This window comes from Microcaecilia unicolor, unplaced genomic scaffold (genome assembly GCF_901765095.1).
Source record: "Microcaecilia unicolor unplaced genomic scaffold, aMicUni1.1, whole genome shotgun sequence".
Classification (NCBI taxonomy): domain Eukaryota; kingdom Metazoa; phylum Chordata; class Amphibia; order Gymnophiona; family Siphonopidae; genus Microcaecilia; species Microcaecilia unicolor.
Window position 1 is genome coordinate 153824 of NW_021963056.1, and position 15595 is coordinate 169418.

Consider the following 15595-nt stretch of genomic DNA (forward strand, 5'->3'; position numbering starts at 1 on the left):
TTTGGCGTATATCAACGCCTACATCAGGGGTCAAATTACTAACTCTATGAATAAAAAAATGAATAAAACATCTAAAATACAATATCAATAAAAACAACGAAACAAATAAAGACCAAATACCAACAAATAAAAAATGATTGAAAGTAATCTTTCATAAATACTTTGACATGAATACCATAAACAAAATACATTAAAAATAAATATATGGAGGAAGTGATGTCATCGCAATGAGATGGCTGCTTGATTCCTGAGCTCTGCTGGAGAGGGACTTGTAATTAGCAATACGCCCGAGAATTTTTGCTGTTTCTCTTCCATGACACTCTCCGAAATACCCTGAGGTATGGCAGCATGGAAAAAACTGGCCAAATTCAAGTCTAAGGCAGAGAAACGGGACACGTGGTTCCAAGATGGCGGAGAATTCCGATTCCGACCCGAACCACGCAAAGCAGATGGACAGTGAAATGGAATTTACCAAGCGTGATGCCCGCTGGTTCAAGGAACTCAAATTTGAAATGTCTGCAGTTCATAAGGATATCCAGGCTGCGGTTTCTGAAATATGAGATGAAATCAGAGCGATTGGGAATCGTTTAGATCAAACTTATAAACGGATGGATGCATTCACAGACAATTTGCAAGCACTTCAGACGGAACTTAAAAAGGAACGGCAGCTGTGGGCCAACATGGAATTGGCGCTGGAAGACCTGGAGAATAGGTCCAGGCGCTGTAATCTATGTTTTAAAGGAGTGCCTGAGGAGGACCAGTTTAAAGATTGTGTTCAAGTGGTGAAAGAGATACATGCCTCACTTTTGTACCCTGGAGAAACTGAATTGGGTGATGCAAGTTTGTTTCTGTTACCCTGGATAGGGCCCATCACAATCTGGGGCCCAGTGGCGTACCAAGGGCGGGGCGGTCCATCCCGGGTGCAAATCAACGGGGGGTGCTCCACTCCCGCTGCTCCAGTCCCTCCGTTTGGGCCAATGTCCCTGCCTTTCTTCTGGCTGGTTCCGCACCTTCCTTCTGCTCCACCCCTGCCAGACTGCCGCCGCTATTGCTTCACCTCTGGCCGAACGGTCCTGCGCCTTCCTCCAGCAGTCCTGTCAAGCTGTCACCACCACCACTGCTGCTGCTCATCCAACAGACTAGCAGCGGTAGCAGTCAGCTAAAGCAGTAAGATTGCAGGGTCTAAGCTAACCGTGGCTGCCGATCCTGCCCCTTTGACATCACTTCCAGTTTTGGAGCCGAGTCGGCAGCCACGAGTAGGTAAGGCCCCGCGATCTTGGTTTATTATTTTTTTTCTGCTGATAGTTTGAAGTGGGAGGAGAAGCAACAGCATTGGGGGGGGGGGGGGGCGAATGAATCCGGTAAAAAGGATAGAGAGGGCACACATGGAAGAGGGGAGAGGGCAGACTCTGGATGGGAGAGAGAGAACAGATGGTGGATGGAAGGGGGAGAGAGGGGGAGAGAGAGAGAGAGAGGACATATCCTGGATGGAAGGGAGAAAGAGGGAGAGCAGACCCTGTATGGATGGGAGAAAAAGGGTACATCTGAATGGAAGGGAGAGAGACAGAGAGAGGACAGATCCTGGATGGAAGGAAGAGGGCGGGAAGGCAGACCATGGATGGATGAGAGAGAGAAGGGGCAGACAGTAGATGGAATTGGCCAGAGAGAGAAAGAGCAGACCCTGGAGGAAGGGAGAGAAATGGCAGAGGATGGAAGGGCAGAGACAAAGAGGGCAGATCCAGGATGAAAGCAAGAGAGAGGGCATACAATGGTTGGAAGGGGGGAGAGAGAGGACATACAGGGGCATACGGTAGATGGAATGGGCAGAGACAGAGAGGGCAGGCACTGGATGGAAGGGAAAGAGGCGGCAGATAGTGGTTGGAAGGGGCAGACACTGGATGGAAGGGAAAGAGGGGAGATGCTGGATGGAGGGGGCAGAAAGAGAGAGGGCAGACACTGGATTGCAGGGGCAGGGAGAGAGGGAGGGAGGGCAGACACTGGATGGAAGGGAGAGAGTGAACAGAAGATGAGGAAAGCAGAAACCAGTGACAGCAAAGGTAGATAAAAGATTTTTCATTTTTTCTGCTTTAGGTTAAAGTACTATTGTAGCTGTGTTAATATATGTTTATAAATAGAAAATGGAAATAAGGTAATTTTTTTTATTGGACTAATTTTAATACATTTTGACTAACGTTCAGAGACCAAAATCCCCTTCCTTAGGTCAAGACAGGATACTGTAATAGCAGTATACTGTATTGACCTGAGGATGGAGGTTTGGCCTCTGAAAGCTAAAATGGTATTGTCTTATTTTCCTTATTTGTTTTATTTCTATTTGTTAATTTGTAAAGTGGGGATTGGTAGTTGTTAGTTTTTTCAAATTTACATCTGCTGTCTTTATATTTTGCACAGTACTAGGGGACATTTTCTGTTTCTGTGGTGTTGCATTGTATGCAGACTCTGGCTTCTTGGGGGTTCAGTTTAAGTTTTGTCTAAATATTTCTACTGTTAGTTTATATTTCATTTAAAATTTGCTATACTGCTAATGCTCACTAGCAGGTCTTAGCAGGTCTCAGCGTTCACAATGATTAAAATCAGTTTTTGGTTACTTATTCTATAGTGAATTAGGGTGTATCTGTGAATGTGAAAAAGACATGGTTTTCTGTTGGCACTGACTATGCAGCATGGACAATCTGTACTATTCTAGCTGGTTCAGTTTTACAATAGACGTTTGATGTTCTACTGCTCACTGCAATGTTGAAGATGCTCTCTTTTCCTAGGTACACTCTTGTGTGACTCACAGAACTAACTGCTTAAGATATGGTAGAATTGCTCTGCAGGTCCTGAATGACATTTGTTGTGTTTTGTATTCTCAGTATGTATAATACTGGATTTTGGAGGGGGGGGGGTGTTAAAAATGATCGGCCCCGGGTGTCAAATATCCTACATACGCCACTGCTGGGGCCTCAAAGGAATACTCTACCTCAAGACATCATCGCGTGTTTTCATGACTATGTAGTGAAAGAGTGTGGAAAAGGGCCCAGTCTCTGAGTGATATCACTTGGAATAACTGCAAGGTCAGGGTATTTCAAGATTTGGCCAAGATGACTTTCCAACGTCGAAAGGGTTTCCGTGAAGTGACTATTTATTTGCAAAAGGCTGGTCTACAATATTGCTGGCTTTATCCTTTTGGATTGCAAATATCTGTTGGCGCTCAGTCACGGAGAGTCCAAACTGTTGCGGGGGCTTGGAAAGCCCTTTCGGAGCTGGGGTGTTCCGATCTTCCTTTTGTGGAGACTATGGCTCCGGACCGGGCCTTGGGCTCTCCCACCATCTCACACCAAAAATGGCAGAAAGTGTGAGGGGGCAAGGGGTGCCCCGCCTCTGATCCTTGGCCTGAGCTGAGCGCCAATACTTGACTGGTTTTGAGACTGGTTGTATTCTACAATAATTGCTGAGCAGCTTTGCAGAGGTTTATACTGTGTGTAATATACTTGAGTTTGTCCAGGGAGGGGCATGCTGCGAGCCTTAGCAGGGGTTTGGTTATGGATTACTGTATGCACGAACAGAGAGTAAAGAATAGGAAGCTTGGGTGGGGGGGGGGGGGGGCTGTTGCTATATCTTTATGACACCAGCATTTGTATGGGTATACTATTCATACAGATGTATGTTAAAAATGAATTAAACAGATGATAAATAACAGTATCAAAATTATGTAAAAAATATATTAAAATTATGTAAAAAGTTTAATCTGAAGTCACCGTTTCATAGTTAAATTTAAATTACAATAGCTTATACTAGAATGTATATTGCTTGTAACAGGCTGAGTATAAATACATTAGACAAGATGACAGAGCAGATACTCCACTCGGATTAACAAGTAGACTGTCAGAGAAAATTTATCAACTCTAATGCTGCATTTAGGCCTTGTGGACTTAGTGAATTTAAATCAAAAATGGCTCTCTGCTCCTCTCTGAGTAAATGGGTGTCAAAATCAACACCTCTACATGATCTTCTGAGGACTTTGAACACCAAGAATTTCAGATCAGCAATACAATGATTTTTGTCTATCCAATGTTGTACTAATGGAACACTGAGAACTCGACGGCTAATGCAGCTCCTATGTTCAATGATCCGTGTTTCGATCACACGTTTGGTGTTTCTCACATATATCATAGGACAGGGGGCATGTGATGATATGAACTATTCCACTGGTGTTACAATCTGAGGAATGGTTCTACTTATATTCTTTGAGGGTGAGCAGATGGTGAAATATCACATTTGTTAGTGCATGTTGGCAAACGCTGCACTGCCCACATGATCTATGTCCCCATTCTAAGCACAGCCTAAATAAGACATGGGTATTTACACCAGGTTTTAGATGACATAAATGGCTGCGCCTAAATTTTACACAGTCACAAGCAGGGGCGTAGCCAGACTTCGGCGGGAGGGGGGTCCAGAGCCCGAGGTGAGGGGGGCACATTTTAGCCCCTCCCCCCACGGCGCCGCCGCCACCACCACCAACTTTGACCCCGACCTGCCGACAACCCTCTCGACCCCCCCTCCCGTTGCCTACCTTTGATGGTGGGGGACCCCAACCCCCGCCTGCCAGGGTCCTCTTCTTCTGGCGCAACGTGCAGGATGTATAACGTGCAGGATGTCAGACTCACAGAAACAGAACGAAGCCTTGCGCCAGCAAAGGTAGCAGGCGGCGGAGGGTTAGCGGAAGGGGGGGTTGAGAGGGTCGTCGGCAGGGGGGGTCCAGGGCCAAATCTATGGGGGCTCAGGCCCCCGTGGCCCCACATAGCTACACCCAGGGCCGGTCTTAGGGCGAAGCGACCGAGGCAGCCGCATAGGGCCCCGCGCTCCAGGGGGCCCCGCGCGGCGTGCCTGGGGTCGCCCCGCCCGCCGCTCCCCACCCCCCCGATGATCGATCGCTGTTCTGTAAAAAAATTGAGAAGTGCCGAGTAGCAGGCAGCGCCTAGCGTCTACCCTGCTAGTAAAAATCTCCTGCACGTCGTCAAGCCGGCCTTCCCGCATTAAGTCCCGCCCTCCTCTGAGGTAATAGGCTATTACCTCAGAGGAGGGCAGGACTTAATGTGGGAAGAGCCTATTACCTCAGAGGAGGGCGGGTCTTAATGCGGGAAGGCCGGCCCGACGACGTGCAGGAGATTTTTACTAGCAGGGCAGACGTGAGGCGCTGCCTGCTACTCGGAGCTTCTCAATTTTTTTTTAAAGTTAGTGGGTGCAGCAGGAAAACAGAGGTGGTAGGTGGGTTGGGTTGGGGGGGGGGGACTCAGATGGGAGAAGGGTGTGGGATGGGGGTTCTCAGTTGGGGGAAGGAGTAAGGGGGACTCAGATGGGAGAAGGGTGTGGGATGGGGGTTCTCAGTTGGGGGAATGGGGTAAGGGGGACTCAGATGGGAGAAGGGTGTGGGATGGGGGTTCTCAGTTGGGGGGAGGGGTAAGGGGGACTCAGATGGGAGAAGGGTGTGGGATGGGGGTTCTCAGATGGGAGAAGGGGGCTGGAACTGGGGTTTGAGAAGGGGCCATATGGGAAATGGGGCATGCGTGGGTCAGGTGGGAGAATGGTTCTGGGGCTGAAAAGGGGGGCTCTAATACAAGGCATGTGGATGAAGGGTGCTGGAACTGGGGGCTGAAAAGGAGGGTAGGTGGGATAAGGGGCTAGTACTGGGACTGGAGGCTGAAAAGGGGCAGGGGCTGAAACTGTGGGTACTGGGGGCTGAAAAGGAGATAGGGAGAAGTGGCTGGGGCTGAAGCTTGGGACTGGTGAGAGAAAAGGGCTTGAGACGGGTTGAAACTGGGGGCTGAAAAGGGGACAGGGAGGAGTGGCTGGGGGCTGAAGCTCAGGACTGGTGGGAGAAAAGGGCTGGGGCTGAAATGGGGGACTGGTGGGATAGTGGGGCTGGAACTGGGGGCTGAAAAAAAGGGGCAGAGAGAGGGGCAGATCCTGGATGGAAGGGGGAGCGAGAGGGAGGGCAGACCCGGATGGATGGGAGAGGGAGGGCAAATGGTAGATTGAAGGGGCAGAGAGAAAGGGCAGACAGTGGATGGAAGGGATAGAAAGGGCAGACAGTGAATGGAAGGGGCAGAGATAGAGGGTAGATGTGCATGGAAGGAGCAGGGAGAGAGGGCAGACATTGAATGGAGAGGACAGCACAGAGGGCAGACACTGGATGGCAGAGAGAGAGCGAAGACAGATGCTGGATGGAAGGAAGACAGTGAAAAGAAGATGAGGAAAGCAGAAACCAGAGACGACAAACTGTAATTAAAATATATATTTTTATTTTTTTGCTTTAGGATATAGTATTGTGGCTGTGTTAATAAATGTTTATAATAGAACATGTAAATAAGGTAATCTTTTTATTGGACTAATTTTAATACATTTTGACAAACTTTCGGAGAACAAAGCCCCCTTCCTCAGGTCAGGATAGGATACTGTAACAGCTCTATACTGTATTGACCTGAGGACGGAGGTTTTGGCCTCTGAAAGCTAAATGTATTAGTCCAATAAAATGGTATTATTTTATTTTCTATATTTGTTTTGTTTCTATTTGTTAATTTGTAAAGTGGTGATTGGTATTTGTTAGTTTTTTTTCAAATTTACATCTGTTGTCTTTATATTTTGCACAGTACTAGGGGACATTTTCTGTTTCTGTGGTGTTGTATTGTATGCAGAGTCTGGCATCTTGGGGGTTCAGTTTAATTTTTGTCTAAATAGAAAGTTTAAATATTACTACTTAGTCTATAGTGGATTAGGGTGTATCTGTGTTTGTGAAAAAGACATGGTTTTCAGTTGGCATTGACTGTGCAAGATCGACAAGCCCTGGAGCTGGGGGCCTTGGAGCTCGGAGGGAGGGGTGGTCGGCTCTGGAGCTAGGGTGGGGGCGGAGCTAGGGTGGGGCAGAGTTAGGGTGGGGCGGAGTTAGGGTGGGGCGGGGGTAGGGTGGGGCCCCGTCAAATTGGTCTGCATAGGGCCCCGCACTTGCTAAGACCGGCCCTGGCTACACCACTGGTCACAAGAGAGAGAGTAAAACAGCATACAAGCATAAACAGAAACAGAAAAAAAGCAACACTGGGCCTTCAGGATAGAGATGAATGTCGTCCTTTAAAATGGCCTGACATGGGCCGTGTTTCAGCACACAGAAACCTGCCTCTGGGGTCAGAATGGTTCTTTTAGGTATAAATATGTACAATCGGAGATAATCAATCAGGGTATATTACCCAGAGCCTGCTAAATATCCGTGTAATCAAACAAGATGCTGTCGGTAAAAAAAAACACTTGGCGTTTAATTTTACCAACAGCGTCTTGTTTGATTACACGGACATTTAGCAGGCTCTGGGTAATATACCTTGATTGTTTGATTATCTCCAATTGTACATATTTATACCTAAAAGAAACAATCTGACCCCTGAGGCAGGCATTTGTGCGCCGAAACACAGCCCGTGTCGGGTCATTTTTTAATTAAAGGATGACATTTATTTCTATCCTGAAGGCCCAGTGTTGTTTTTTTTCTGTTTCTGTGCCTAAATTTTAGTCACTGTGATGGCCACTATGCATATTCTATAACCTGCAACTAACGTTAGGTTAGGTTTATAGAACAGCGCTAAGCGTGGTTTTTTCCAGCACCATATATAGAATTCCACCGATATATGGGCAACTTTACAACTCTGGTGACAGGGTAGCCAACAATATTGGAACTGCCTGCCCCACACCAAGTATTTTCCAATGTTACAATTCTTATTGGAATTTTAATAATATATGTAGAGTAGACATTCAGTTGTTCTGGTAAGGAATCAATTGATAAAACATGATACAAACAAGCCAACAAATTATATATCCCAAACTTCCCTTCTGCAAGTAGAAGTACTTTGCAGAGGAAAATCATCTCAGTATTCTCTGAAGCCTGCACTTTAAAATATTTACAAGCCTCACAAAAAAGGTGTCAAGCACAACCAGATTGTCAGTTTTAATAACTTAAGACGTCTATTCGGTGGCCTTCAGGAAGAAAGTGCGCTGTGTGCTATTTCACTACAGAAACACTAGTGGGACTCACTAACCTGTGGTACCTCAGTACTGCAATTAGCAAACCTGTTCAGTCTGTTTTCTTCTAAAGGTTTGGATCAACACCTGATTCCTAAAAGTAAAGACAAAGTCTCTCTATTTCACATCCTCAATACCCAGTGGCTCACTCTGTACAAATGGCAGCCACTGGCCCCCCTCCACCCCAAAGGATACAGGGGCATAGCAGGGGCGTATCTGAAAGTCGGCGGTAGCGGGGGCCGGAGCCAGAGTGAGAGGGCACATTATAGCCCCCCCTCCCCGCTGCCGCCATTTCCGACCCCCCCCCCGCCACCATCACCTACCTTTGCTGGCGGGGGACCCCAACCCCCGCCAGCCAAGGTCCGCTTCCTCCTGCAGCTTTTAAGTTCTTCTTCGTCCTAGGCTCCGTCACTCCGTGCTGTTCAAAGAAGCTGGCGCTGCTACCTCAATCCACTTTCGGAGTCCTACGTCGCTGCACGTTGTGGATTGAGGTAGCAGCAGCAGCTTCTTTGAACAGCACGGCGTGACGGAGCCTAGGACGAAGAAGAACTTACAAGCGGCAGGAGGAAGCGGACCTCGGCTGGCGGGGGTTGGGGTCCCCTGCCAGCAAAGATACCCACGGCAACGGCGAGGGAGGGTTGGCTGCGGTAGGGGGGTCCAGGGCGAAATCTGCGGGAGACCAGGCCACTGTGACCCCACGCAGATACGCCCCTGGGGCATAGTGGAGAGGCATGTCACCTTTATTATAAGGATTGGGGATCAGGAGGTGGAAGCATCACACACATTTGCTTTAAGGAACGGTGGGGGGGGGGGGGTGGTATTTATTAGTACCTAGTCTGGCCCCTCTGATTCCACCTCCAAAGGCATCAGTTTCCACATTGGTGGGCTCATAAACCTGAAAGGGGGGGGGGGAGAGGAGGACTTAACACTACGTTCTGAGGTGGCTTTAACTTTTAATGAATAATACAGCTTGTGAGGTCTACTGCCAGCTGGGTTATTCATACTTTAAAATAATGAGCTACTTTGCATGATTTGTAACTCATTTATCATGCATTATGGGAGACGACCTTTGCATTAGGCTGTGCTATTGGCAAACACAAATCATTGTCATAACGCAGCTTAGTCAACGAGACCCCCTAAATCACTAACATGTGAACACAGTAGTCACGTTCTAAGTTTGGAATTACTGGAAAATGAATTCTAATTATGTTTTGCATTGAAATTTCAGAAGTACAGGGAGTGGGTTATTAAGGAGTATTTTATCAGTCCACTCTATAACACAGCACCTAACGCGATTGGGGACAATTTGATAACAGGGCACCTCCAGTTAGGCACCCAGATAACGCGTGATAGATGCATTTTCTATAATGAAACCTGGGCACCCAGGTTTCACTATATAATAATAGCGTAACCCGACATCAGCGAGCCTGACAAACACCCCTCATACGCAGATGTTCTGAAGCTGTATATACAACTCAAGCCATAAAGGTTGTTACTCGTGTCCTTGAAGTTCTTTTGAGCAAAACTCATGGTTGGGCCCCATTGTCGAAGACATGAGAGAAACCTGAAGTCAGCTGTGAGGAGGAATGGGTAATTTAGGGTCTGATGCTGAAAGCCAAGCGCAGAACAGCATAAGGCAAATCCCATAATGCAGAAAGGAACACAAAGAAACAGTAAAGCGATGCTCAAAAGAAAAAAATTATGCAAATGATATGTGCAGTTAATTAGCACTAACAAACCACAAGCAACGTGAGGAACATTCCTGGCACATGCACGCAAAGGGTTTTGCAGTAAACACGGCTCTTGTACGCATGCCCAGACAAACCCAGAAGTGCAAGCACACACTGGCAATATTCTTCTGCGCTTTTAAAAATGAGCCTTTTTTTAAAAAACTGTCTGCATTTTAATTTTTTTGAAATGCTCACAGTTAAGCGCAGAAAAATTGGTACCAACGTTTTCACTTGGACTTGTGCACCTGGCTTGTTCTCATTAGCTGCGCTCAAAGTTGCACAGGATTTCTTCCGCTTGCAAGAGAAGCCAAAAAAACAAAACAAAACACAGTGCAATGTAGAAAACCGACAAGAAATCTTTTTCTGCAAAACTTCGACACTGCTCCTGAGCTGGCAGTAAATTTTCAACACTAAGGGCCATCATTTTCTTCTGTGCACTACAGCCCTTTTGTTTGAGCACTGGGAAGGATTACTAACTTACCTCATCTGCATCCATTAAAATGCATTTCAATACAATGTGCGGCAACTTTTAATACACACATAAACACTTTGAGCGTTCTTCGCACAGTAACTTGCGCACAAATCAGGCGTCAACCCAGTGGTTCCCAATCCTGGTCCTGGAGGCACCCCAGCCAGCCAGGTACCACCTACAATGAATATTCATGAGAGATTTGCATGCACTGCCTCTACTGCATGCAAATGTCTTTTATGAATATTCATTGTGGATATCCTCAAGATCTGACTGTCTGGGGTGCCTCCAGGACCAGATTTGGGAACCACTGCATTAACCACTTTTTAATGCTGGTGTTAGTTTCGAGCATCGACCCCTTATTGAGCAGGTAATTTTAGACTGGTCCTGGAAGTGACAGATAAGCAGATATGCTTCTTATCAAATTTCACTATTTAAGTTTATGGACACAGTGGTGATGTCAAAATATATTGGTGTTAATAGTGTGCTATGATAACTATGGTGTATGGTGAAGCCTAATGAATAGAGAAAAAAACTGTAAGAACACACTATATATGCCTCCTTTCGGCTGCTAAATTCTGGATGATAAATTAATCTGAGGGCTTATTATTTTGAGATCATATAATTATTGAAAAAATTATTAAAAAGTTGATTTTGTAGGCTTTAAAACTGGTCTTTGTTGTGAAGAACTGCATTAGACAGGATGAAAACAAACGCTGAAGCAGGAGCGTAGCCAGACTTCGGTGGGAGGGGGGTCCAGAGCCCAAGGTGAGGGGGCACATTTTAGCCCCCACCCCCACCAATGCCGACGCCACCACCAACTTTGCCCCCCCCCCGCCGCCAACCCTCTCGACCCCCCCCCCCCCGCCTTCACCTACCTTTGCTGGCGGGGGACCCCAACCCCTGGCAGCCGAGGTCCTCTTCTTCTCACAAAAGGCTTCCTTCTGTTTATGACGTCCTGCACGGAAGCCTTTTGCGAGAAGAGGACCTTGGCTGGTGGGCGTTGGGGTCTCCCGCCAGCAAAGGCAGGCAACAGCGGGTTGGCGGCGGTGGGGGGGGGGGGGTTGAGACAGTCAGCGGCAGGGGGGTCCAGGGCCAAATCTACGGGGGCCCAGGCCCCCTGGCCCCACGTAGCTATGCCACTGCACTGAAGCACAGATTTCCAGCAAACAGCGAACACAGATACAGTGCGCTTCAATGATACAACTGAACTGCAGCAGCTCAAGTCAGCTCATTTTAACAGATCTTCTAATGATCACTAGAAATCAATTCCCTCCATAACGCTGAAACATCCAGAAACATATACTCAACCAGTGTCACAATCGCAGAGAAGAATCTATCATTTGTAAGCTACAACGGTGGTTCCCAAACGTGTTCCTAGAGGCACCCCAGCCAGTCAGGTTTTCAGGATACCCACAATGAATACTGATGAGAGAGATTTGCACGCATTGCCTCCACTGCATACAAATCTCTCTCATGAATATTCATTGTGGGTATTCTGAAACACTGACTGGCTGGGGTGCCTCCAGGAACACGTTTGGGAACCACTGAGCTACAACCACAAGGCTTCAGTCTACTACCAATACTCCTGGTTTTAAGTTTGCCCAAAACATTTTGGCTACCTTACCTCAACTTATAAGGAGGAATCTTAGTCCCGGAATCCTGACTCTCCAACATTTCTGAAAAAGAAAAAGAAAAAAAAAAAGAGGGGAGATGTACCAAAGGCAACAAACTGGAAGGTCAAATAGGCCCCATATGAGTCATAGCTGGAAGCATGCATTTTGTCAAGATTTTGATTATGAGATCACTTTCTTTTCCAATAGATGCACAATTCTGCATGCTTGCATTTATTCATATCTAAAGAATACCACTATAGAAGGAGACACATGTCCCCAAATTCTATAAAAGTCACTAAAAACTGGGCACACAAATTTCAGCGTCTACGCAATTTAACTGAATAACGAGCCAATTAGCACCAATAATTGAGATCTTAAACAATTATTGGCACCGATTGGATTTAATTAACATTAACGCACAGGTCCAAAAAGGGGGAGCAGCCAAGGGCAGATCAGGGGGCATTCCTTTAATTTACATGCATTGTTACAGAATAAAGGGAATCTGCGCCTAAAGTAGGCGTATTGGTGTAAATGGTTGCATCTAAATGCAGTCGAGGTTTCCAGCGCTACTGGTATAAATGAAGCCTAACTTCAAGCAACATTTATAGAATAGCACTAGGCGCTATTTTGTTTTGGGGGGGGCGATTTTTTAGGTGCCATTTATAGAACTTAGCCCATGGCTTCCAAGGTCAACTTTCATGGCACACAACTACAGAATGGGACCTATAGCCTGCTTAAGAACCCACAGCACCCGTGCTGCATTCTACCTAATTTTAGGGGTCATTTTTAACCATCCAGGCAAAGTGAGTTGGGTCCTCAATCCGAATTCTTTCTCCAGGTGGAATTTTGTTGGATTTAGGGGTGGAAAAAGGGAGTGAAAGAAAAGTAGGTTCAGTTCAAGCTGAACCTGTCTCACACAGTGCTGAGGGTGCTTGATAATGTTTCCAGTTCAGATTTTGGTATTCTTTCTATTTCTGGAACATTCTGAAAATGCCAGTGCTTAGCAGTAAATTGATAAGGGCAAAATGGTGACGTCAGAAGTCAATCCAAGCATAAAAGAAATCAAAACCCTGCCTCTTTCAGGCTTAACTACACTCACAAGGAAGAGTCAAATATTAAGATTAATGCCTTTCTGAAGAATTGGGTAGGATTCGACAGGCACTGATAAAGAGCAGAGGGAGGCAGGGGGCTGAAGAAACAGTGGGCACAGGGTAGCAGATGGCCAAGGTGCTTAACCCCTTGGGACAGAGCCATTATCGGGGTAACCCCAAAACATTTACAGCTGATTATAAATATTCTGGAATGTCAAACAGAAAATGTAAAATGCAATGCAGAATAAAAAGGCAGCTGACAAATCAGAAGTACGAAAATGCACTTTGATATTTACTCAGCTCAGCTTTACACATTGAAGACAACTTCAAAAGCAACACACACAAGCAAAAAGCATTTTGCCTACATTAATCGGCTGCCTGAAAGTTGCCCTCCTTCAATGTGGTTAAAAGTGGAGAACCCTAATGGTTAGAGCAGTGAGTTGAGAACCAACAGACAGATGATCAAAAGCCCTGCGCTGTTCCAAATAGCGCTCTAAAAATAAAACTGGAACAGCGTGGGGCGTTATTAGACCTATGATCAGAGATAATTACATGCAAATTTAAGCACGCAATTATCTCTGATCATGGGGTAGACGTGCAGGAGAATTGTGCCTGAGCATGCGCTCAGCACAATCCTCCCGCACTTGTTTGACAGGTCTGGGCTGTCAAAAGCCCAAACCTGTCAAACACAGGAGCTGGAGATCCATGGGACCACCAGACCCCAACTACCCCTGCCCCGAGCAAGGCAAAATGGGGGCTGGAGGTCTGGTGGACCTCCAGTCCCCCTCCCCCCAGGTTCAGGGAGGGCTGGAGATCTGGTGGGTCTCCAGCCCCCTCTAACTCCCCTCAGCATTTCCAAAAAAGTCCCTAGTGACCCAGTGGGCGACCAACACCCCCCCCCCCCCGAGCAACAGGGGGGCTGGAGGTCTGCTGGACCTCTGGTCCCCCAACCCCCCCCCCCCCCCGACACAGTTCAGGGAGGGCTGGAGATCTGGTGGATCTCCAGCCCCCCTAACCTCCCAGCATAAGGATACCTGGTGGTCCAGTGTCAATCCGCCCCCCCCTCCCTACCCCCTATCTTGGGTTGGAGGAGGAAGGTAGCCTGCCTCCCTCCTCTTCCTTCGACGCCGCAAGCAGCCCTGCCCAGCGTATCCTGGGATGCGCTGGGCGGAGCTTCACACCATATAAGGCATAAGCGAGCACATTTACCCACACCCTTTTCTTAATTTTGTTTCCCATCTAGTCCTGGCTAATTATGCTCTCAGCTATCCATCCTTAATTATTTGTTTGTCCTTGAGATAGTCTAAATCCCTGGTTACTTACTGCACATGTATTAATTTGCTTCTTGAAGTTATTGTAATTTGTGTTATATTCTGTACATTATTATGTTTTATTCACTTTATTGTTTGTTTGTAAGCCACACTGAACTTGAGTCTATTTCGGGCTAATGTAGGGTATAAATGTCATGAATAAATAAAATAAACTAAATGTATATTTGTTTTGAAAATGAGTGCAAATCCACAAGTTAAAAGTATCCATGCACTTTGCCCTGGGATGGACATTTTGAAAAGTTCCCTTATAGTCTAGCAGACCTTTCAAACACTCTGTTACCATGTATGTATCTAGCTATATATTTAACTACTAGCCATTAAGCCCGTAAAAATGAGCGAGATTTCCAGCTACCCTCCTCGCTGCCGCTCCCTCCCCCCCTCCGTGCCAGGCCCCCTGCACTGACCTGACAACGCCTCTCACCTCCGTGTGAAAGCGCTGCAGGCAGCAGCAGATCGCTCTGCTGCTGCCTGCAGCGCTTCCACATGGAGGTGAGAGGCGCTGTCAGGTCAGTGCAGGGGGCCCGATGCGGAGGAAGGCGGGAGCGGCGGCAGGGATTTGGGGGGGGGTGGAGGTTGGTGCGTGCGATGTTCGTTTCCAGGCGGCAGCGTCCGACAGTGACTCCGACTCTGTTTCCCTCTCTGTTCCGCCCTCTGACGTCATCACATCTTGACGCGAGGGCGGGACAGAGAGGGAAGTCTCTGCTGCGCATTTGCAGGTGAGTTGGTCACTTGCCGTTTATATGTTTGATATATAATTCTAATTTTGAACGTTTGTCCCTGCTATTATTGTAATGGATACTACTGACACCTGGTGGCCATTGCTGGTGTTGCAGACTCTCTATAATTGAATTGTCCAAGTCTCAAAATCAGGCTCAGGCACTAGAAGCAATTAGCACTGGACTAGCACCTGTGTTAGTGAACCTAGAATGCTCAGAGAGTGCTCTAGCACAGGAGACAACGTGGTACCAAAGATTATAACAAATAGCATGCAAATATAGTCAAACGGATGTTAATGAGGTCATTTCCTATTCCCTCCCAATGCTCAGAGATAAGCGCACAAAACAAAGCTGCCCTTACCACTATCAGCTTTGAAAAAAAAAATGGGTTTCTTTTACTTTACTTTGAACAAAATGAAATGCATTTCTGTTTCTCTTTTCTCAGTTTTCCACTGCTTATACTCTGGTTTCTTGGGTTTTCAATTTCATTTTTTGTCTAAGTATTTGTTTCTAATCTGTAGTCTCTCTCTCGCTCTTTTTTTTTCTTTTTTACTAGGTGACGGTGTGTTTTTTCCTTTTGT

General features: G+C 46.7%; 1 protein-coding gene across 1 annotated transcript in view; it reads right to left on the reverse strand.

Moving 5' to 3' along the window:
* Positions 1 to 15595, reverse strand: part of LOC115458854 (brefeldin A-inhibited guanine nucleotide-exchange protein 3-like) — a gene marked incomplete at its 3' end in the record, with an annotated part of 189363 nt that overhangs the window by 153485 nt on the left and 20283 nt on the right. Inside the window, exon 2 of the mRNA XM_030188691.1 lies at positions 11888 to 11939. Within this exon, the coding sequence (XP_030044551.1) occupies positions 11888 to 11939 (52 nt within the window). The remainder of the gene's footprint in view (positions 1 to 11887; positions 11940 to 15595) is intronic.